This window comes from Alternaria metachromatica, assembly GCF_023757995.1.
Source record: "Alternaria metachromatica strain BMP 0045 chromosome Unknown scaffold_3, whole genome shotgun sequence".
NCBI lineage: Eukaryota > Fungi > Ascomycota > Dothideomycetes > Pleosporales > Pleosporaceae > Alternaria > Alternaria metachromatica.
Window position 1 is genome coordinate 638,348 of NW_026055494.1, and position 23,480 is coordinate 661,827.

The 23,480-nt window shown below is 53.9% G+C and overlaps 7 protein-coding genes across 7 annotated transcripts; 2 read left to right on the top strand and 5 right to left on the bottom strand.

Moving 5' to 3' along the window:
• Positions 1 to 250: 250 nt before the first annotated feature.
• J4E83_001876 (uncharacterized protein) lies at positions 251 to 4,209 on the top strand (the record flags this gene model as incomplete). The annotated part of the gene is made up of 2 exons (XM_049328829.1): positions 251 to 2,050; positions 2,101 to 4,209. 2 exons carry the CDS (start codon positions 251 to 253, stop codon positions 4,207 to 4,209), a joined length of 3,909 nt encoding a protein of 1,302 aa, XP_049191801.1.
• Positions 4,210 to 5,439: 1,230 nt separating this feature from the next.
• Positions 5,440 to 8,205, bottom strand: J4E83_001877 (uncharacterized protein; the record flags this gene model as incomplete). The annotated part of the gene is made up of 1 exon (XM_049328830.1): positions 5,440 to 8,205. The coding sequence occupies one exon, from the start codon at positions 8,203 to 8,205 to the stop codon at positions 5,440 to 5,442; it is 2,766 nt and encodes a 921-aa protein (XP_049191802.1).
• A 543-nt stretch (positions 8,206 to 8,748) lies between these two features.
• J4E83_001878 (uncharacterized protein) lies at positions 8,749 to 11,615 on the bottom strand (the record flags this gene model as incomplete). Its single annotated transcript, XM_049328831.1, has 3 exons — positions 8,749 to 9,270; positions 9,322 to 11,250; positions 11,328 to 11,615. The coding sequence occupies 3 exons, from the start codon at positions 11,613 to 11,615 to the stop codon at positions 8,749 to 8,751; spliced, it is 2,739 nt and encodes a 912-aa protein (XP_049191803.1).
• Positions 11,616 to 12,156: 541 nt separating this feature from the next.
• Positions 12,157 to 15,857, bottom strand: J4E83_001879 (uncharacterized protein; the record flags this gene model as incomplete). The annotated part of the gene is made up of 6 exons (XM_049328832.1): positions 12,157 to 12,498; positions 12,547 to 12,705; positions 12,754 to 13,513; positions 13,562 to 13,830; positions 13,886 to 15,739; positions 15,789 to 15,857. 6 exons carry the CDS (start codon positions 15,855 to 15,857, stop codon positions 12,157 to 12,159), a joined length of 3,453 nt encoding a protein of 1,150 aa, XP_049191804.1.
• A 764-nt stretch (positions 15,858 to 16,621) lies between these two features.
• J4E83_001880 (uncharacterized protein) lies at positions 16,622 to 19,409 on the bottom strand (the record flags this gene model as incomplete). The annotated part of the gene is made up of 3 exons (XM_049328833.1): positions 16,622 to 16,633; positions 16,685 to 19,232; positions 19,297 to 19,409. 3 exons carry the CDS (start codon positions 19,407 to 19,409, stop codon positions 16,622 to 16,624), a joined length of 2,673 nt encoding a protein of 890 aa, XP_049191805.1.
• Positions 19,410 to 20,519: 1,110 nt separating this feature from the next.
• Positions 20,520 to 21,534, bottom strand: ASF1 (Histone chaperone asf1; the record flags this gene model as incomplete). Its single annotated transcript, XM_049328834.1, has 4 exons — positions 20,520 to 20,925; positions 20,975 to 21,283; positions 21,336 to 21,375; positions 21,426 to 21,534. 4 exons carry the CDS (start codon positions 21,532 to 21,534, stop codon positions 20,520 to 20,522), a joined length of 864 nt encoding a protein of 287 aa, XP_049191806.1.
• Positions 21,535 to 22,988: 1,454 nt separating this feature from the next.
• J4E83_001882 (uncharacterized protein) lies at positions 22,989 to 23,413 on the top strand (the record flags this gene model as incomplete). The annotated part of the gene is made up of 2 exons (XM_049328835.1): positions 22,989 to 23,288; positions 23,360 to 23,413. The coding sequence occupies 2 exons, from the start codon at positions 22,989 to 22,991 to the stop codon at positions 23,411 to 23,413; spliced, it is 354 nt and encodes a 117-aa protein (XP_049191807.1).
• Positions 23,414 to 23,480: the final 67 nt, after the last annotated feature.

A 23,480-nucleotide genomic window follows, 5' to 3' on the forward strand; every position in this document is an offset into this window, starting at 1 on the left:
TACCATCGGGAGGTTCGCATGAGAGCTTGACAAATGGTTCGGGGAGAGACATCAGTTCCTAGTGAGCCTCGAATCGGAGTGGGCGAGACGCGTGAAGCTCTAGCGCGAAGCACGTGCACCAGCCTCTGCAACAGTCACAATCCCTGTCTCGAAGCTTTCGACATCACCACCATTTTCTCGGTGCATACACCACAATGATCACTCACTAACACGTATGGGCTAACGCAGGTACGATACGATCAAGCACACAATGAACCCCAATAATGGATACTACGGGCAGTGGCCGCCAGGACAGCCACCGGATAATAGACGCTTCTTACCCGTTGCAGGTACTTTTGGAGAGGCTGCGCCAAGCTTGATGCAACCACCTGCGCAGCATGGCAGACAACAATACCCCGTACATTTCCCACCAAACGCCGTATTTCCTCCTCAAGAGGTATACCCACATCCGCCTCCATTCCAGCCTTCACTTCACCATCAGCCGCCAGCCCGGAGTCCTTTCATACCTCTCATCCCACTCAGCGCTGTAGAGGATTTGGAGGAAGAGGAGCCTCCGCCTTTCACTAGTGGAGGGTTCCAGGATCCGTTCAATAGAGCCTATGCTACCAGTGGACCTGCAGTCTTTGAAGGATTCATCCCAGCCAACCCGGGGCAAGAGGACGATGATGAGTATACCAACGCGACCAGATTTCGTGATTCGCGATATGACCGCGACTTTGATAGTTCGGATTCCGATCAAGATGACTTTCGGCTGACGATGGAGGAAGAGGAGGAACTACAACGGATCGAGAACAAAGATGATTCAGAAGTAGACGCAGACTACGAGTCGGAAGATGCACAGGAAGATGAAGGCGATCCAGACGAAATGGAGCTAGGCGTCGAGTTTGAGGATACTGAAGAGCGGACAAAGTACAAGAGAGGAAAGGGTAGAGGCAGAGGCACACTCAAGACTCCAATCACCGCCAGTATCATACCAGCGTCTAGCACCAGAGGGCGAGGTAGTGGAAAACGAGGACGTCCTTCGACTAGGGGTCGTGGCGGCAGAGGGGGCAATAATGGTGCCAGACCGACCCCTCGGAAAAAGAAGCGAGGCAAGCCCGGAAGAGAAAAGGGACCCAGAGGTCCCCGAGCCGTTGCCGACCCGGGTGCAGAATGGAAAGCACTGCAAAAGCAGGCCAACGCCAAGTTCATCGAAAAGGACTACGAAGCTGCCCTTGCATTTGCCCAGCAAGCCATTCAACTCAATCCCGAGATCTTCGATGCTTACAACATTGCATCCGAGATCTATACCGAGATGGGTCGAGAGGAGGACTCATTAGCTGTACTCCTGGCTGGTGCGCCAACTAAACGTGATCCTGGTCTTTGGCAGTATATCATCGAGCGCATAGAACGATTGGATCCAGAGAAACATCCCCAGTTTACAGACGAGAACAAATCGGCTGCCATCCTTCCATGTTTGAATGAGATTATCTTGCTCAACAACGACTATGAAGCCCGAAGTCGCAAGCTTGAAATTGAAGCGCAATTGGGTCGTTCATCCAAGTGCGTCGCACTCGGCCTCAAGATGCTCAAAACACTCAAGGAACAGGGAGAAGATCCGGATGTCAGTGTATTGAAGATCATGGCAATGATGGGTACTGCCTCTCCAAAACAGACTAGGATACACCTTAACAAGCTGCTGAACAGCTTTGAGGAGGCTATTGACGTTTTTACACAGCCTGACCGGGATCCAGTCGAGAATGAACTCGATTGGGAGCTGATCAATATTTATCTCGATCTTTTAGATCGAGCTGGTAGCTATGGTGTTGGTGTCACGCGACTCAAAGAGCTTGCCCGGTGGAAGCAGGGTAGGCGTTCCGAGACATTCTGGGACGAGCTGAAAGACGATCGCGAGTTCGATGTCGAAGATGAGCCAAGACGCGTTACTGTGCCTCAATTCGTCCGAGCATCGCAGGATGCAGCCTATGGCTCAACCCTGCCATTGGAGATCAGGGTGAAGCTAGGCCTGTTTCGCTTACGCAGGAGCAAGGATGACTTTGAAGAAGCGATGGTAAGTCGAATGACTGCGTCGAAAGCTACGCATTACTAACTACGATATAGCGTCACCTTGAGATGTTGGAGCCAGATAACCATAACGCTGATGCTCTGATTTGGGACTATGAAGACCTATTTCGTATCATTGGCGACGCCCTTCATGCCACCGGCCATGACGAACACGCGCTGCGATTTTATGAGCCCTTATTCGACAAAAATTCGAATGAGTTCAACCTCCAAAGTTACATTGGCCTGCACACATGCTTCAAGAACCTAGAGAGGACCGAGAGGGCGGCAGAGGTGATTCCAATCCTGAAGAAATGGCCGGCTGAGAACTATGACGATCTCGCTGTCCTTGCGAAGTTTTTTGAAGATCAAGGCATGTGGCAAGAAGCTGGGCAGCGCGCTGAGACCATCTATCGCGACAAGTACGGCCACAAGCTCAAAGCGCTCGGGTTTGAGGCATACGATGAGCTCAGAGTGTACTACTACAACCAGCGAAGGCAAGCTCGTGGTCGATATGGAGTTCGGAAAAGCACGGTCAGAAGGAATAGGAAAAGGATGCAGAAAGCAACAGGTCAGACAGGTGAAGAGGAGGATTCTGCAAACGAGAACGGCAATGTGGAGCTTCCCGCACTCATCGCCCCGACCGAACGCCCTAAGAAAGGTTTCTTCCGAACGAAGAGAGCCAAGGCGCCCAAAGTTCAGGCGTTCCTTGATGTACGTGATGAAGACGCCGATACAGGTCCCGATCCTGAACCGAGACGAACTACACTTGAAGGTACCGACGTGCCGTATCGAGCGATCAATAACAGACTGTTTCGTCATAAGCTCCAGAAACTTGCGACAGATCACGGCGAAGACCTCAAAGCCGCCCGAGCTCAGCACCGGGAGATCGTTTCCAGTTTCAAGCGACTGGAGGAGATATGGGAAATGGCAGAGGACGGGGACGAGGATGCTATACATGAAGTTCTGTCCATTACCCGGGAGCTCATCGAAGAGTTCTCCACATTCGATCTGTTCTACTCAAACCGGAAGGAAGATCTCATGACTTACTTCCGTCGCGTCACAGGTGGCGATCTCTGGAAAGAGTCTTCGCTGATGGTACTTGCCGTGGTAGCAAACAACGTTGAAGACGGAGAGACAGATCCTGAGCTACGCGAGCGACCAGATTCGGCTCCATCTGATTTCTGGGGCATTCATTTTGACAAATGGTGTGATGCATTTGGTCGCTATGCTATTCTGCTTGCCAGCGAAGGAGATGAAGAGCAATGTTTCGCTACGCTCGACATCGCCACTCAGGCCAATGTCTTCCATCGCAACCAAAAATACCACCAACAATTACAGCTATGTCGCCTCACATGCGCCCTCGCAGCGGACAACTCGCGCCAAGCGTCTGTAGCAACACGCTGGCTCCTCAAAGAATACCCATTCGGTACCGACCTCTTTCGCCTCTATGGCGCTGTCAACCGTCTCTGTTCCTTCCCGGAAGGGTTTGCAACAGGCCCGGCGTACAAAGTGCTCATGCGCTACATCAAGACTATGGACTACGCGCTTCTGACCCCAGCACAGCGCATTGCATATAACTTCCGCGACACAAAGGACAGCAAAGGAGGATTCAGAAACAATATCAACGTCGAAGACGTAGACAAGGTCAAAGATCACGATCCCGCGCTGTTTGCATTATACGGACATGTCTTGATGTGCGGTGGAAGCTACATGGCTGCACTCAACTACTACTTCCGCGCCTTTGCCATCACACCTGAAGATCCGGTATTGAATCTGAGTATTGGCGTGGCGTACATTCAACATGCGATGAAACGACTGTCTGAGAACCGACAGTACCAGATCCAACAGGGTCTGTCGTTCGTCTACAGATACTATGACATGCGCTCCAAAAGCTCTCATGCTATCCACCAGCAAGAGGCGGAGTTCAACGTCGGGAGGATGTGGCATGGGCTGGGTCTTGTCGCGCAGGCGCTTCCGGCGTATGAAAGGTGTTGCGCGCTTAGTGACAAGGTCAGACAGGAGGCAGAAGATCAGTGCCAGGATGAGAATTGGGGGTATGAGGACTTCGGCACGGATGCCGCCTTTGCGATGCAGAGCATCTATGCTATCACCGGTAACTTTGAAGGTGCTCTGGATGTTACGGAAAGGTTGCTCGTCATTGAGTAAACGGAAGCGTCCGTGCGGGCCTCAATGGTGGCCCTAAAACGTCCTTCATGCAAATGCCAATGATTCAAGTTGCTTTTACAAATACCCAAAATCTGAATTCAAACGCAGATCAACATGAGCGTGCCCCCCACATAATAGTTATTATCAATGCTCCTCCACATTCCGACTACGATTTCCTCCCTCCACCGACCGTGCATCAAACAGGGCCGAAGAATGTGATCCAACATGCATGTTCGATTCTGCAAGGGCGGCCAAAACGCGTAAAAACAACGACAAGAGAAAAGAACACCCAGACAGAAAGAAGCGCCTGCATCGCTTATCGACCCGAAGCCGCAGGCCGTGTATACAAGCTAATGCACCTTCCAAACTGCAAACTTCCACCGCAACCTGCATACATATGTACTGCGCCTCGTACCCGCATCCGCGTCGTCCCTCACACCATGTCATCTCATGCCATTCTCTATGGCGGAAGGCACGCGGCAAGCCCAAAGGCGTTTTTAGCCGGACACACCCCAGGTAGGAGTAGACAGGGGACCTTGCACCCCAGCATCAGCACCTTCCCCCATTCTGTGGCACACGACACGTGGAATTGCCAGGGCTCCCAGAATCATCCGATCATGTCACAATCGTGCGTTTGTGTTGAGTAATCACAACACCTCGTTATCACCTGGGCATCGTCATGGCCCGATTTGATTCGGAGTGGCTGCACGTCGTACCGTACGATTTTCTGCGTCTGCGACGCCACGGGCGTTGGTAGAGGCGCAGATTACTGGTTTGGTTACACGACGACGCATGATGGCATGTTGGCAGACAAGACAGACACCGCTGGCATCTGTTTGTGTCATAGGCGGTGTGTGTAATGTGTAATCTGTAATTTGTTGTGGGTAGTGAGGATCGGAAGTCTGTGTAGCAGTCGTACAGTCTCATCTACGATTTTACCCGTAGATCTCTGTGATACTAGAGGGGTTTTCTTAGGCGGTCTGTTGGTTCCACGTTGTACGGGGGGATCTGCTGGGAAACGGAGATAGGCGGGTGGGGCGACGAGGATGGGTTGTGCTACTTGTGGGCAACGTCAAGATTGTGTGTGATGCGAGGTGGAGGGAGTAGTTGAGGCGGTGAGGCGGAAATTGTGCAATGGATGAACGACCGGAATTTGATGCTGAACAAGACGGCATGGGTAGGATTCTATGTAGATCTCTGTGAGCATGTCACAAGCGTACCGGAGATAGTCTATTTCCTGATACCCCAGACATCTCCGCCCATTGCCACGACCTTGCCATCTGCTTCCAAATCGCCTAATAGCTGCTTCACTTCTTCGGCTCCGAATGGGAATCCTCCTTGAACCATCATACGCATCATCATGGTGATGCGGCCCGCATTCATGTTACCCTGATTTGCCATCATGCCCAGTATGAAAGCAGTGTAGACATCCTTCTTCTCATACAGCATCTCACTCTGAGATTTGACAGTGTTGTTGGTGGCGTTGGCTTGGATGGTAGCTAGTTCTTCTGCTGCAGCTGCTGCATCGGCATCGTGAGCACCAGTTTTAGACGTCGGTTTGGGGAGAGACTCGATGATAGAGTAGGTAGATGGCGCGTGGAAGCGGAGTACAGACTTTCCAACCCAGAAAGCAAGGGCTTGGGTGACGAGACTCTCATCCATTTCTAGCATCTCTTCTAGCTGAGATACAGTGCGTGTGATGCCTTCGCCGCCCTTGTCTGAGTGTTTTGCTTCCTCGTCGGGTTGAGGTTGGAAGGCGTAGATCACACTGACTTGCCAGGGTGTGAGGTGGTCGAAGTCCTCTGTGCGGTCATCAAAGGTGAGGGTTATAGAGCCGTCGCCCAAGGCATTCATCCATCGCAATTTACGCATGCCTTTGATACGCTCGAAACGCGACTCGTACTCTTTTTGCAACGCATCGATCTGTGCGGGTACGCGGAACGTGTCGTCGCGAAGTTGTGGCCAGAAGAACGATGATAGGATCTGTGCGTTAAGCGTAGGGCCAGGAGGTGTTGCAGCGTTGGATGCAGAAGGAGTGACATTTCGAGTCGAACGTCCAGGTCTGCGAGGTTGTGGTGTGCGTGGCTGTCGGCCATCTGGTGTCTGAGGTTCTCTGCTACGGTGGTCTGGCGTAACGAGTGATGTCGCTGCCGGTACGCTGATTGTTGTGCGGATAGTGCCGTTGATACGCTTCGATTCCAAGACATCTCGCAACATGACCTCGCAAGCTTGTAGCTTGTCGTCACCCAAGCGGACTTTGATGAGCTCCAACAGTCGAATCTCTTTCTCATACTCTGGATCTTGACATCTAAGCAAGTGATCACCATATATGTTCTTCAGCTCGTTGATAAAGTCCTCTCGCTCCCAGAGTGTTAATAAGAACCATATCACGTCCTCAACTTTCGACTTTTTGTAGTCTGGCGATGCGTCTTGCGGTAGGGGCTGCCAATTCATATCGTTCCAGTTGAGTTCTTCATCAGTATCTTGCCCGTAGTTTGCAAACGGCTTTCCCATCTCGCTGGCAATCTCGTACGAGAGTTCGCTGTTAGATGAGAATTTACTGCCAGTTTCGTCGCTCAGGTCAGTCAGCAGACTTGAAATTATGATGCGTGCTGTGTCCTCTCGCTCCTTGAGATACCGCCTGATTGGTCTAGCTACACGCTCAAGCAGTACTCCCTTGGGTTCAAGCTCGTGGAAAGAGCGAATGATGGAGATGTAGACGTTCAATATGTAGGTCGTTGTGGCTCCAGGATGTAACAGGCGTCTCGCTATTTGCTGAGAAAAGCTCGAGGTGAGATGTTGCTTCGCGTTTGAAACCCGCAGATACTCTTTGATGTCCAGGATGGCGCCCACACTTTTATCCCAGTGTATGACAAAATCGAATAAGTTGTCAACTCTCGCCCGACCAAGCCTAGCTAGAGCCATCTCTTGCCACGAAGCCAATTCGGTCGGCAGAATGCTACTCTGCTCGCACCGCAGACATTCTAGTACCAATTCGACGAGTGGACAGAAGCCATCCTGTATCCACAGTCTCAACTGCGGCACAACTGACTTCTTGGAATACCAGTCTACCTTCAAGTAGTGGCTTGTGATGAAAGAGTCGAGCAGCTTGTTCATGGCGTGTGCGAAGGCCTCCTGCGCACTGTCGCCACCGAGTCCAACGCGCTCTAGGCTTTGCAGCAAGGTGATCATTCGCTTTCTGCACTCCTGCGTCTTCTCGGGTGAAGCACTCGGCTGCATGCCATCGTGTCGTGTATAAATGCGGAACAAGCGACATCCAGCGTCGTACAAGACATAGCTCAACGTCTTCCCATATCGCTGCAGTGGCAGACAATGCGCAAAGACCGCCTGTATATCTCGGCGAAACTTCCAATCTGCTGCACTCGCAGTATCTGAGTCGGCGATTTGTGTAGGTCTGCTCGGTCGAAGGGTCGCGTTACTGGCGTTCTGCTGTAACAAAGGCAACAGGTGGTCGGTGAAAGGCTGGAGGTACACGTTCTGCACCTGCTCGAGAATACGCTGGGTTTCGTCGAGGATCTCCCAGGCTCGCTGGAGCTCAACTTCATCCCCCCACAACTCTTCTAGACCGGGTCGGACATGGTTCGCAAAGTGCAGCCTGCATTCGTTTGTGTACCATTCGACCAGAGTCTCCTCCTTCTCATCGTCGCTCTTGCCTTCTCCGTTCAAGAGAAAGCCTAGGGCTTCCTCAACCTCCCTGTTCTTCTGTGTTCTAGGTGCAAAGTTGATGTCTTTTGGCAAGCTCAGGAATCGCGTCGCGCAACTCCATGCTATATTGCGCTTGACTGCCCTGTGCTGTCCCTGCCCATGTGCTTGCGCTGGTGTTCGGCTCTCGGCGTTCCTTAGAGCGTAAGGGCTGCCGAACGAGGTCCCAGGCGCTGTATGCCCCAAATCTGGTGTCGCAATCGGCGTCGGTGTGCTGTGCGAGAAGGAGAGGACTGGAAAGACGGACGCGAAGATCAGGGTGGAATGGTCCATGGCGGACGGAGGTGCGACGGCGGCCCCGCTATGCGATTGTTTGGGCTCGTGTTCGTGTTCGAGGTGATATGAGAGACTTCATGGACGTGCAATCGATGTACCATCTAACGACGGGTATGCTGCTGCTACAAGTCTGCTCATCGTCGGGTCTTGGGGATTGTTGTCTGTTTGTTCGCGCAGCAGCGGTCGCGACCACCGCTCATCAAGCTCGGGCCAGCTCCAACGCGTATTCACGTGGGGTACCCGCCATGTCAAAGTATGACGAAAAGCATTTGACCTTCACCGTTGTGCGCACATCTTGGTCAAATGATGATGTTTCTCAATGTTTAGTACTATGTTGCCTGCGAATACATCGAGTCATGATTCGACATTGTGCAATACGAGAGCTTAGGTCTCGAGACTACATACCTGATGGAAAAAGTATCAAGGATATCTACCATGTACGCCTCCTGCACCGTCCCATTCCAAGCTCCATTCCATGCGTACAGAAAATGCTGCAGTAATACTATAGAACACCATGCCCGTCGTATCAGTCACATTACATCAAGGCCTCAGCACGCCGTGCCGCCTCCTAAACGCCTCAACTCGTTCCTCGTAGAAGAGTATCTCTCGAACGCGTAACTTTGGACCTTTTTGCGAGTCCTGCACAAACGATTCATCGTCGCTCTCAACGTCGACATCGTCACTTGCTTCGCTCTCTGTCTCATCACCGCCAGGCGGCATAGCGCCATCGTCCATGTCATCGTCGTCTTCGTCTTCCGTAGCTTCGCTCTCGTCGTCGGATAACATCGGATCATGTGTAGCGTATGCAGATCCACTGCCATCGGCATGCATGCCATCGTGTCGTAGGTCATAATTTGATGGTCGATTTTCCAGAATCTCAAAGCACTTGGTAGATAGGCCCATGTAGCAGAGCTCTATCTCCGGTCGCAAGTGCACAATATCGAGTATCTGGTATGCGAGTTCGCGTGGATCGATATTACTGCCATGGGCGTGATCGGCGATATAAGGGATATACAGGGAGCGAATATGAGGGATGTACGGGAGACGTTGGAGGAAGTGATGCTGTACAGACGTCAGTCACATTTCTTGAAATTGTAATGAGGCGCAACATACCCAGTCTTTGTAGTCGATGGACACTGCGAGTTCCCGCAAGCTGTTCATACGGCCGCTTGTTATGTATGTCAGGATCTCGCGGTTCAGCATCCACCGTCTCCACCTTGAACTATTGGTCGTGTGTCCGTCTGGGCTCTTCTCTCCACTGTCTATCATTAGCTTCTTCAAACTTCCTCGATGTCTCCGCAATGGCCCCTTGTAGATCGCATCTACTGTGACCGTAGACGAGTAAGAGCGGCCTTCTTGGAGAAAGAGCACTTCAAGACTATTCGGCGCCAGTGTCTCTTTGAGAAACGTGATCAGCGAAGGAGACACTGTATTAGTGTGTATTCGCTTGAGGTTGAGCTGGTATTCTGATCGAAGGGTGTAGGAGGCCTTGTACGCCTTGGATGAAGACGGTGAGCCAGGGTAGGGGGGACGAGGGGTGTATGTTCTCCGGAGTATTTTCCACAGTTGTTCGTGATTGCTGCAGTGAAGAAGAGTCAATGTCGATAGAATCGACCAATCGAAGGCTCTGCGAAGCACTGGGACGGAGAGAGGGACGCGTTCGAGCTCCAGTACTTCTAGTTTCAGTTTGCCAGTCAGCCGCGGCTCATCTTCTGAGCCAGAAGTCTCGTCACGAGATGGAGGTGTCTTTGCAGCGACTCTCTCCGTACCAGGAGCCTGCGCAGTCTGTCCAGCACTAAACGGCTGATTGTCATTGAAGAGACTAACGCCCTCTGTTATGGAGTTATCTTCCATCGGATTACCGAAATGATCCACATCCTGGTCCGGGTCGCGTTCTTGTAGTGAGAGCGAGGCTATGGAGGGCAGGGGCAAGGAGGCTGCCGATTTGGCGGGCGTTGCTTCTACTGATCGCTCTGTGACGCCGGTAGCGCCGGACTTCTGGGTTGGAGGTTCTTCCGAATGGCGCATGTTGTGTATGCGACCAACGAGAATGCCGAGAACGCCCCCTAGCCTTTTCTCTCCTATTGAACACGCGGCAGTCGATGTAGCGTTGTAGTCGACTTGTTGAAGACCTTCACCCTCCCAGACGGTCACCCAGTCCCGCTGTTGTGCATGGGCTGCGATACCGATCCGTAGTTCGCGTAGTTTCTTCTGGGATCTTGCGATCAAAATGCTCATCTCGTCGAGGTAAGGCAACTCGTCGATGTCCAAGACACTCAAACTCTTGAGCGCAGGTATGGCAGAAAAGGTAGGGTGTTCGACTCGATCTAGCACAGACATGCTACTCGGTGCGTACGGGGGTACCACAACAACGGGGGCTTGGACGGTGCCAAGTCCACTCGGATGTGTAGCGTTCGGGGGTGGAGGGAGGTTTTGATTGTTGAGTATCATGGGTGGCGCGGGCGGCGGGATCGGCGCGTCGATTGTGTTGTCGTGCCATCGTATCCAGAGGCGGTCCAGACGGCATTCCTCACCGTCACTCCGGTGGGCGAGGCTCGACAGCGCAAGCCAGACATCGCGAAGCACACCCGTAGGCATATCCCACACGAACGTCTCCAGATTGATCATGCGCGCAATGGCAAGCGCCACCAAGGTCCCCAGCATCTTCCCGCCTTCCTTGGTGATCATGTATTCCTGAACCCATGCCTGCGGTCCATTGCCGAGAGAGAACTTCTTGGTAAACTGTCCGTAGTAGTTGCCAAACCGCCGCTGCGGAACAGGGTATGGGTTGGCGGCAGTCCTCAGCAGTGCGGTCGGCGTCTGTCCCTGCAGCCTCAGCCGGTTCTGGTGGGGGAAGCAGTCGTCGCCCATGACCAGCGTCGCGAGGCCATAGGTGAGAGCATCGACGCCAGCGCGAGGCTCGTTGTGGGTGCTCTCGTCAGGCCACACGATGTCGAAGCGCGAGTATATGCATGGGATCGTGAGTCGATGGAGGGCCGAGTGACAGAGGCACAGCGAGGTGAGGTCGTTGGTGTGTGGGAGCTGTTGAGGTGCACGTCAGCATCGAGCCAGTGCCGTGCCGCATGACAGGGTGCAGCGCATAAGGCGCCCCTACTCACCTGGTGTATGATTTCCTTGAGGATGTCCATGGGCAGATCCAGCAGCTTCAGCGGCCCCTTGGTCGCCTTCTCTTTCCCTTTGGGTTCCATGGCCTGCTCAGCTGATCCCGTCGCATTCACCACACTCGGCGCCGGGGCACTCGTCCGCGCACCCTCGGCGTGTCCCTGCATGTCGCCCGTCTGCGCGTCGTCCTGCGCGGGCGAGAAGGAGCGGGCGGCGTTTCTGTCGGAAGGTTGCGGCGACGCAGTGGTTGGAGTGCCGGGTGTTGAGAGTGGGGAGTCGGCCATGGTGGTGCGTCGACGGCGAGTCGGTGGGGGGCATATAGGCTCCCGGAGGAGGGTAGGAAGCCAGGTGCAGAGACAGCACGGAAATCTGCTTCTCACATGGGCCCAAGGTTTGCCAGCACGTCGAGAGGTGGGAGAGTTGTATCAGGCCCGTCCATCGACGTGGTTGGCCAAGAGACCCTGGATCCCGGTGCACATCCGCCTTACCTTTTGCATACCCACTCCGTTCCCTGTACAACCCGCTGCGGCCGCTTACGCCGCAACTCGCGACTACGCTTTGCGCGGCAAATGTCACGGCCACATTACGTGAGCTCTTCTTGAACACAACGCGAATTGAATTTTTGATCATTTTGACAGACTAGCATCCAGCCAGTGTGCAGGAACGCTAGAAACGTGACCATGGTACTATATGCATATGGCTACGAGACACATTTCTTTTGCCAGCGGGTATATCCATACTCAAACTCCGTGATCATCGGCCCACACGACAACGACAACAACACCGACAAATGCCAACACATTAACGCCATATTCCAGGGGTATTTCAAGTCCGCTGCACATTCAATGCTGTCTGTCCGCGCTCTGGGTCCGTCATCTTGATGATCTTGACATCGGACGTTTGCGTGACGTTACTCATCGACTGTGGAGTGATGAAGATGAACTGTCGTCCAATCGAACGTCGAGCAGCCTGGATGATCATATGCATACTCCTTTCGCGGTTGACGCTGTCCATGAAGACGTCGAATTCGTCGAGACAGCGGATAGGCGAGCCCATTGCATCCCACAGGGAGAGGAGAAGACACACGGTAGAGTACGACTTCTCACCTCCCGAGAGGGTCTTTGTCTGTCTGCCGTCTCCGCTTCGCTCCATGATATCCGGTTGAACCTGATGGAATTAGCGCCTTGTGCGAGTCAAACTGATGTCCAGACTTACATGAATGTCAAGAAGAGCCTTCTTGTGGTCGATGCTCAGTGTACCTCTGAACTTGCGCTCGCTCAACAGATAGTTGAACGTGACTCGCGCCCGAACAGAGATGCCAGATCTGAATTGCTTCCACCGGTTGCGTCGGTTGTCAAGCGTAGTGATGAGTTGCTGCGCCGGATCAGTAAGAATCATTATGATACGTGTAACCAAACTTACGTTGCGTAGACTTCTGATGTCTTCAAACTCCTTCATTGCATCGTGGTGCTTCTGCTTCGCTTCAGTTGCCGCCCGCGTAAGGTCCAGCTGTGATCCACCGAGCTCCCGTTCAGCCTCTTCCCTGGTTTTCGCCATTTGAACCATTCTCCGCTGTAGGTCATCGGAAGTTGAATTAGGGGGGACAAACACACGCTCACATATGCTCGTCGCACCCTCAGTTACTTCGGCGAGGCTTTGTTGCGACTCCAAGAGCTCTTCTTGCCAGTTCTTCTTTACTTTTTCAGCTTCGGCAACCTGCTCGATGGCTTCGTTCTTTTTCTGGAGCTCTTCTTGTCGTGTGCCCTGAAGAGTTCGAACTGTCACGTGCGCCTTGTCGAGCCGGGACCGGAGATCAGCAACAAGCTTCTGTGCAGCTTCCATCTCCTGCTTGTTCGCCCTATTCTCGTCGTTGAGTCCGATCCTTTGCGTCACCGCATCTTCGTAGACATTCATGACGTTCTTCAACTCTTCTTGAGCTTCCGCAAGCTCTGACTCCCGCACTTGGATAGCTGCTTCGTCGGGAGTTGCTTTCTCCAGTTCGAACTCAAGTCTTTCCAATTCCTTGGAAGCAGTTTGGGAAGCAAGTCTCAGATGTTTCTTCTGGCGTTCGTGGTCCTGTAACTGAGCCTTGCATTTGTTGACCTCATCATGCCGCTCCCTGGACTGCTGCTGCAAGGTCTCAAGTTGTCCCTTGGCCTGGGCCAGATTCTTCTCTTCTAGTCTGTGTATGCTATTAGCGAATGATCTGATATTGAAACGCCATACGCACTGGATTCGAGTATCTTTGTCCACCTGCATACGCAGAGCTCCGGTATACGGTGCGATCGGACTGTTGTTGATACCTCCGCCACTGTTGTAGACGAAGACACGACCTTTGGTTGTGTCGCCATCCGCAAAGGTAAAACACATCTTGACGTTCGTAGTAGGCGGCCCGCGGTTGAACATAAACTGAGCGCCTTCGTCCATGTTCTCAATGAGCACGGTTTGCTCGATTGACTGGTTGATGATGAGCTGATTTCGAACAAGATCATCGTCAAACTACGTGCTAGTTAGTGAAATACTTCTATGTCGTGGATGTAAAAGGCATGTCTACCGTAAGTGCCTTCATCCATGTGGTAAGATTTTCTGCGGGCTCATTGCCATCGGTGTTTATAGGCGTCCTCTTGCCAATGTATATCGGGGCAGACCTGACATCGTTAGCGTTGTTGATTAAGCAGAAAGATGGCGCGCACCAGCCAACCCTTTTCATAAGGGCTGATAGTATATTCTGGTCTGGCTTGCTAGTGACGACGAAGGCGTTCAGCGTTTGACCAAATTGCTTTTCAAGAATTCCACCCCAATCCTGCAAGCGCAGCTTCACATGACGGCCCATGGGTCCAACTGGTTTCTCCCGGAATCTGTGCTCGGACTCGATCGCGCGGAGTAGCTCGCTCAGCCTTTGGCGATTTTGATACCCATCGTCCCAATTACTCCGACCTGATTGCATTCTTGCGATGGATTCCCGTATACGTGAAACTTCTTTTTGAGCGTCCTCTACTTTTCGATCTGCTTCGTTCTGCTCCTTTTGAGCTGTCGCCAGTTGGTCTTGTAGCGCTGCAAGCCCAGTATCATGGCCCTCGAATGCTAACCTGGCAGTCTCGTACTTGACCTTGGCGTCATCACGTTCTCGAATCTTTTCTGCGTGGCGGCCGTTGTCTGCTTCAGCCTGTCGTTGTCGGTACTGCGCAATCTCTGCTTCCAACTTGTGCACATTCTTTTCCCTTTCCTTCACTTCACCTTGTGCAATCCGTTCATCAGCTAGTAGCACCACGAGTCTTCCCTTGACTTCCTGGAACTTTGCTTTAGCATCAAGTGCCTTTTGCTCTGCTGGCTCCATCTCAGTCGTGAGATCGGTGACGTTTTGTTTGGCGGCTTCGTGGGCCTGATCCGCCAGCTCGTAGGCCTTTCCTGCATCTTCTACACGTTGTTGTAAGGTTTGTATGATTCTCTCGGTGTCTGCGAGTCCGTTCTCATTGTGCGCAACATCATCTTCGTGTTCACGAACCGTGGCCCATGCTGCTTGTCGAGCAAATTCCGTTTCCTTATCTCGCATCGTCTGTAAGCTTGCCGCTTTTCTGGCTTTCTTCTCCAGTGCTTCCATCTCGCGCCTTAGAGTCGCGAGGTCGGCTTCTTTGACCTCGGCTTTCGTGTTCATGACTTCCAAAGATTGTTCGATCTGCTGATAGTCTCTGTTCAAGTTCTCCAGCTGCGTGCCCTGGAGAAAGAACTTGTACTTGTCTTTTGGCGTGGAGTGGTTCAGAAACTGTCTTGCCATGTCCTGTGTCAGGACGTTCATCGGGTTGTCAATTTGCATGGAGAAGGCGTCTAGGATGTCTTCGAGCTCCGCTTTCTTGTTGGTGACGAGTTTGTTGTTCACGTTCTTGAGCTTGAAGCCTGAAGTTCCGGATCTGCTGAAGTGTCGTTCCACGATGATCGAGTCGCCGTACTGCGCGGGCTTGTAAGCGAGTGGCCCTTGGTTCTTGATCTTGACAGTCACGGAGGCATGATCTTTGCCCTCCTTGATAAGGCTTTTGAGATTTTGGGCACGATTTGTGGCGGTAGCCTTTCCGCCCAGACAGATTGTGAGGGCAGTGAGCACGGCGCTCTTTCCGCTGCCGTTATGTCCGATGATGAAGTTGATCAGAGGCCCCAGGGTTACTGTCAAATGTTCATGGCACATGAAGTTGATGCACTGGATTTCTTCGATAATCCCAGAATCCGTCGCGACGTTTTCCCTGTCTGCAGTTGCCCGATGCTCTTTCTGCACCTGTTGTGTCGCCCGTATTTCTCGTTCGCGCATGTGTTCGCCTTCGTCATCGGAGGAATCGCTGCCGCTGGCTGCATTGGAACGCTCGTCGTCCGAAGACTGATCGCTGCCCTCGGATTCAGATTGACGGGGTCGCTTGTTCTGGTCGATGTTAGCATGCGTGCTGTTGGCTTCGGGGCGTTTGACATACGCGACTGTTACTGCCTGAGCCGTTGGGATCAAGCCCATCTGTGAGAGCGCGAGAGCGCTTTCCAGACATGACTGCGACCACAAGCCAGAGGATCGACAGGCGCGGGTAGGCTGGAGGTACGGTTGCAGGTGGAGTTTGCGAGTGAGGTAATTGTGAACGCGCTCCTTCCCCGCTGAGCCGTTCAGGAACCGCGCTAGCGTCCGTGCATGCCCAGGTGGCCAGCGGATTCACCCCCACGGTACCATCACGGCCAACAGCTCTCATTGATTTTGAGGGGAAGGAATCATCGAATTGAAAACCGAAAAGCGTGAGAGAAGACACAGGCGACGCTTTTGGATCGTTGTTTGATCATAGCCTGAGAAGACCTTTGACTTCACTGCGGATTTGTGCTGACACGTGACACCGCGTCGACGCGCGCGATCTAGGAACTGCCTCAGTGTCCACGGGTAGCTACTCTCGTCCCGACCAATTCCAGGCGATTTCGCATCGCCATGGTCTTGCGACAGTCCATATTATTCGCATGTAAGACTCAAGAAGAATTTGTGCAGTCGGATTGCACTACCACGGCCTGTTGGCAGCAGTGAAAATACGACTACGGTGCACGTTGGCTAGCATCCCCGCACACCACGATTTGATTTCCCTGCATGCCATTGATCACAGTTCTGTCTTGTCTGATTGTATTTCGTCTATACTTAAAAGTCGCCAATGCCGCTTCACGTGTTCCGAAGATGGGTATATCGAGTGTTAGTACTGCGACCGCTCACTACTATGCAAGATCAAAACTCCGCTATGCAAAACGTCATCCAAATCGCGCTGTTCCAGCGCTCCAAAATCTACATGACGACCTGTTGGAGGTTAGCAAACAATTCTTGGTGCATGCCGGACGTGCAACTTACACAATCGCCCTCCTTGGGTGCCTGCCCTATGCCCATTTCATCAAATGTCTTGGGACCCTTGCCTGCCGCCGAGGAAGCCGATGAGGCTGGCTTAGGCGGTGTAGGTGTGGCCGGCTTGTTCGCTTGTACTGGCGCAGGCTTCGGAGGTGGCTGCTGCTGTTGCAACGTCTGCACCCTGTTAGGCTTGGGCATGTTGTCGTATCCGCTGGGACGTCCTGATGAGCCCGGCCGTGAGGAGGGCCGAGAGCCTTGCCCTGGCGTAGTAGTCGAGGGCCTGTCCATTCTCGAAGAGGTTCTACTCTCTTGGCCCGGTTGAACGGTAGATGGACGGGTATGCTGGCGAGGCTCGAGAGGTGCAACGTACCCGATATCGGGCAGAGTGGGCGCTTTCTTAAGTGGCGCCCCCTGTTGTTTCTGCAGCTTGTTACGTCCATCTGGTGCACTGTATCCGATATCTGGAGGCTGCGTGGTTGATGGACGGGGTTGCGCTTCCGGGCGCTGAGCACTCGGCCCTCCAGGTTGTCTGTAGCTTGCAGGTCCTCCTTGTGGCAGCGGCGCGCCACGGCCACCACTTGAAGGACGGCCGCCACGCCCTGGGCCCATATTATCTACGCTCGTGTGAGGGCGCATTGGCATCGGCCCCATATCATAACCTGGCCCGGGGTTTGGGCGCGGGCTGCCGCGGCCGTAGGGATCGTTTGGAGGGTAGACGTTGGGATTGATGTTGAACGCTGAGGACACAGGTCGAGTACTAGAAGCTCTCACCTCTGGCGCAAATCCGCCCGCGATACCTGGCCGTTGGGGGCTCAGCCGAGGAGGCCCATTGTCCATAGGATATGGCGCTGCTGTGGAAGGACGATCATAGGGTGCCGCCATGGGCGCGTTTGAGATCATTGGAGGCTGGTCAGACATGGGGTATGGCGTTGTACTATCGCCCCTGGCTGGCAGTCGGCCACCTGGGGAGCTGTCACCGTAATCGGAAGGGCTGATGTCGTTGATCGACGGCATGGGAGCGTGTGACTTCTGCAGTCTCGCCGGTCGCTGACCTCGCATGGAGCCGTGCTTTGACTTGATCATGTTGATGGCAACGTTCTCATGGTCCTTCTTCGATAGTGTCCGCGACAACTTGGAGATGCTCTCTATACGCGCAGACGCGTCTTTGTTGCCGTTCTTCTCGGCCTTGTCGTACCATTCGAGCGCTTTGTCCAGGTTGACAGGTGTGTTCATGCCGATCTCATGGAAGTACCCCATGGCGAACTCGGCAGTCGCAAGGCCGGCTGCGGCGGCACGTTGTGCGTATTGGTATGCCAACTCTTCGTTCTTGTTGAACTCTCCCTCGTGTCCACAGAGGAACCACTTGCTGATAGCCATATCTGCCTCAGGCTCACCCTGCCTAGATGCGAGCGCGTTGTAGTGCAGTGAAAGGGTCGGGTTGAACTCACAGCCTAGACTGCAAAGCTCGTACGCAGAACCCATCTTCAGCTGAGCCTTTGCAAATCCGAGGTAGGCAGCTTTCTCGATATTCTGTCTTGCACCCTTTTCGTCGTAGGGCAGAAACATTTCCGGTACGTTGATCTGAGGCAGCTCTCGCGCCTGCAGCATGCCCAGCACGTAGGCACCCTGCGGCGCATTCTCATCCGCAGTAGCCGCAGCTTGCTTGATGAGATGCACTCCCCTCGCAAAGTCTTGTGGTTGTCCGTGCTGGCCGAGTAGCGTCATCATACCAAGGCGGTAGTTGGAGGCCGAGTCGCCTTGTTCCGCACCGGCTTTGTAGTTCTGCAGGGCCTTGATCGGGTCATTCGACTGCTCGAACTGCATGCCCATCCGGTATTCGGCCCTCGCATATCCCTTTGCAGCCGCGCGGGAGTAGCACCTGAAGGCCTCCTTCTTGTCTGCGCGCATGCCAAACTTGCCAAACTCCAGCCACATGCCCCGCATGAAGGTCGCTTTCGGATGGCCCTGGTCGGCCAGGAAGGTGACTACGTTCATGGCATCGAGCCGCAGCTGATGCTCGACCTGTGGCGTTGCCGGCCTCGCGCCCTGGATCTCTGAAATGCGCTGCTCGTGCAGCTGCGCGGCGTCTACGTACTGCAGCGCGTCTTGGGCCCATGCCAGCTGCATCTCCGGGTCGTTGGAGTTGAGCACGGGCAGGCGCGCATTCTCCAAGACGGCCTCTTTCTCATCGTCGGACGGCGGCACGTTCGGGGGCTTGTTGGGGAGCTTGGGGAAGGGCGAGAAGTTGGGCGAGTCGTGGCTCTGGGCGAACTGGTTGTAGTCGTGCGACGGCTGCTGCTGGACCGACTGGGGCTGCACGTTGGGGGGCTGGCGGAAGGCAGAGGAGATGCTCGCTTGCCGGGCGGGCCATTGGTCGTTGTGGACGGGCAGCTCGTTCTGGTAGCTCGCCTGCCGCGGCGGGAAGTTGGGGTGCTGTGACTGATTGTAGCTCTGCATGGGGGACATGGCGCCGTTGGTTCCACGAGGGCCGTTGGCTTCCAACTCCAGATGCGCGATGTTTTCCTGCATGTTCTCGGGCACTTCGGGCATGATCCTACCGCCAAACCTACGTCAGCCGCAATTTCAGGGCATGCACATGGCGATGGGCTAGAACGAACCGCTGAGGCGCAGGCGAGATGACTTCAGGCGAAGGAGCCGGCATATAGTAGTCATCGAAGCCTCCTGGCACAAAAGTAGCCCCCAGCTTGGGCTGGCCCTGGTGGTAGCTCATTGTCGTGGTGCGATAGGGTATGCGCTGCGGTGCTCAGATATAAGCGTCAGCCGTTGTCCAAGGGAAGCCGTCTTCGATGCACGTTGCCGCCTGGCCCCAGGGACCGTTCCGCGCAGCCCTCATCGAGGCCGCCATGCATGCCGAATGACGCGTGGAGCAGGAAATGAACGTACCTTAACTTGGTGGGGTATGGCCCTGAGTCGCCGTCGCTAAGTGCAGACTCGCCGGCAACCCTTGCGATCTGTCGGATATCGTATACGAGAGAGCGGGCGATCCTCGTAGTCGTATATGGTGCAACTATCTCGCCGGGCGCGGTTGTACAGACAGTCAGGAGTGGCGGCGGTGCAGGTTTGAGGGGGGAAAGAATAAGTCCAGGGAGAGATTCGAAACGACCGACGAGTCCGTTTGCTGAAACAGGCGCTGGAGAGTCGTGTAGTCCTAGGGTTCTGCCGTGTGTGAAAGGTGCGTTGTTTGACGTCAATGGCCGAGTGAGTTCCTCAGGCTTGCACACATGTGCACTCTAAGGGTCACAAGAACAGGAGCGAAGGATCCCGAAGGTGGTGACCGGCATCATTAACGATGTCGCCCCCCTTCCTGTCCTTCACGGTTACTATAAATGTTTCGACACACGTCTCGGAAATCAGCCTCCGAGTTCCCACCACTGCGCCATTCACTCAGAGGCTGTGCAGTGACGTTGGCGTTACTCGAACCACCACTTTCAGCCTGTGTGAACGGATCCGCGCAGGCCACATCCCGGATCCAACGGCAGGGTCAAGTATGTAGACCGTTGCGGAGATGAATATCAAGAGGCCACGTACTCGGGCCCAAGAATGGCTTGCGCGGCTGCGTGCATTCTCGTGGACTATCTGAGCCTCAACCACATATCTGCTATCACGACACGCGGTTTGTCACGTAGTATGAATTGCATTCTTGCTGGGTCATTCGTAATTCAACTTCTTCGTGACAAGGTGAAGACTAGATCGCGTGGACACAGTGGCGAGGCGACTGTTGTCTACATGACTAGAAGAAAACCACAAGGCGGTAAATATCGCTTCCTGCTCGAAGCACCCGCGATGGTGAAGTATGCAAGCAAGGAACCCGGCGCGACATCTAGTGAACCATGACATCCGCACCAGGCTGTTGCTGCTGCGGGGCACCTCCTGGCTGTTGTTGGGCTGGCTTGTCACCGCTGGCAGCGCCCGCCTCACCCTCGTCCATCTCCATGTCGTCATCTCCGCCCTCCTCGCCCTCTTCCTCCTCATCGTCTTCTGAGTCCTCGATGTCGATCTCCTCGCTGCCGGCCTCGGACTCAGCGTCGTCGTCAGCGGCGGGGCCTGCAGTGTCCTCGGCACCTGCCATGGCGGCATCCTCACCCTCGGCGGCGACACCTTCACCCTCAGCCTCTTCAGCCTCCTCCTCTTCCTCCTCCTCGATACCGTATTGGTCGCCGTCGGCGGTGAGGTCGGCCTCTGGCTGCTCAGGGGGAAACTCGGGGGGTGCAGACTCATCGGAGTCCCTGAATGGGTTAGCACTGCCAAATAGCACCAGTGTCTGTAGCTGCGTACCACTTGATGGCGAAGCGCGTGACTCGCGGCTTCTCTGCCAGGATCTGCCTCTGCACCTTCTCAATGACGGGCTTGGTAGGCGGGTCCAGTGCCAGCGCCTCGTCTGTGTACTCGTTGTTTACGTAGTATCCGACACGCACAAACTCGCGCTCATCGTAGCTGCAGCTGAGCAGGATGACTGTGACACCGATGATCTCGCTGTTGGGGATGCGCGTGAGGTTGGGTGCATCGGCCTTGAACTGGAACTTGTTGACGCCAATGGGTAGGGGGCCGACGAGGACAGAGTCGAGTTCCTGATCATACTCGTTTCTACGGGGAATTGATCAGACGTGTTCACGAGCAGGAGCGGCAGTAGACTTACGAGGTCGCAGAGCCAACGTAGGTCAATTTCCACTCGAGATCTAAATTGCCGTTAGTCACCGTGATTCTTCTTGATGCCGGGCGCACCTACCCTTCTGTAGTTGCTCGAGACACTCAAAGGTGATCTCAAACTCGTACGGCTCGTCGAAGCGCGCGGGGTTGTTCTTGACCTCCACACCGAGAAGCGACACGACAGACATTTTGAAAGCGGAAGTGATGAAGCGGGAATAAAGGCAGGTGAGACGGTCGGTATGGACAATGTGGTGGGATTGAGAATCGAGAGGCGTGCGTGGTGGGGACTCTGCAAAAGGCGGCAGGAAAAGGTGTTTGTTATGGAAGCGGTGAGGACGTGCGTTAGATAGATCGCGGCGGCAACGATCAGTGGATCTTTGTCCTAGGCTGTCGCGGGTCGCGTCCAACTAAAAGCGTGACCAGGCGTTACGCGTTCGCGTCAGAGCCGTGTCCTACATATCTTCCACGCCTGAAGAGAACCCGGAATAACCCACCAGGCATCGCATCGCTCCGTGCTTTGTTCCAGGCCTATCATGTACTGATGCTGCGATGATTCTCGCGTCTGAGTAGTCTTGATACGTACATAGGTAGCGAGACGGATCCAGTCGACTGCATTAGCTTCACTCCAGGGCTGCATCCAGGAACGTCGCAGCTACGGTCGAGGCTATCTTCAGCATTTGGAAAAGGGTCAGTCTCCCCCTGATTTAGTGAGCGGTTTCTCGCCAAGTATGAAGCCATGCTACCAGGCCACATGTCACAATCAGGCGTTGTGTTCCGGCCAGAGGCATTTGAATGTGTCGCAATGTGCCGATATTAGTACTTGCTAGACTCCAAGGAACGAATTGTCGCGCAAAAGCCTCTGCTTCTTCTCTACAGTCATGTAAGATCGGTTTGGCCAGACAATGACTAGGGTAATGACGCTGACAAAGACTGATCCGCCGTAGTCGATGCATCACGGAAGCGCTAAAGCGGGGCGGGCACCTGGGCAGTCCTGCTAGGTCGTAAGCAAGCAGCCACCACGTTTCCTTCCAAAAGTCGTGGAGACGTCTTGAGTTCATGCAAGCAGGGCATCAACTTCATGTGCACGTCCTCTGACGAAGCTTGGCACGAAACGTAGCTTGGTATCTACGTGGCTGGGGTCTTACGCCTGAATTATCCTAAACTTCCGAAGCATACCTACGTAGGTAGGTACCATTCCGGAATCCAGCATCCCTAAGTTCACAATAAAGTGGAGACTGGGGAAGTGAGTAACGTATTGCATGCCTTGTTCGATCCTTCATGTACCGTGTCGCTAATCGCTGCGCAGAGACACTGCATCGGATCTTACGTCCGTAAGGGTTCAGGCTTTCCACTACCAAGCTTCAACAGCATCTCAGTCATGTCGAGCCCATCATTGTCGAACCAGAACGGGTCTCAAGCTTCCCCACCAGTTGAAGCCGATAAGAGGACACAGCAGCCTGCACCGCGCGTTCGCCGCAGGAATCGACTCATTACTTCTTGTCTCGAATGTCGCCGGCGGAAGTTGAAGTGCGACAAAGGCCACCCATGTACACATTGCACCAAGAACACGCGACAATGCGTTTTCATTGCCTCCGGACTTGATGCAAATGCTCAGGCAAAGCTAGCCGAGGTTAAAGAGCAGATGGGTCGTTTGGAGAGGAGCCTTGAAGAAGATGTTGCGCGCAAGACGGAAATAAACTTGAGAAATACTGCAAGCTTTTCCAGGGTTGGTACACTCCCTGGTCAGGAACAGTCAAGCGACCAAGAAGACGACGAGGACACTAAGGATCTACGGCCGACACATCTCGTTACTGAAGATGCAGCTTACTATGAGCCTGACGACGATGTCAACGACGACATGGTCGATCTGGGCTTTCGTATGGGCAGAGTTCGCATCACAGAACGTATTGGAGGACTTGTTCGTCCAAGATTATCGGATGAGGTGAGTCTCCACGTGTTTAGCATGTCGGATCAAATTGACACCTTCCTCGTAGCTTGCTACAACACTCAAAGAGTTACCAGATCGCGAAACTCCATCTCTGTCTGCCATCGAAGAAGACGCCGTAAATTGGTTAGCACCCACCCAAGACTATGTCGCTCCATCTTCAAACTTTGTGTTGGCGTCCGGGATCGA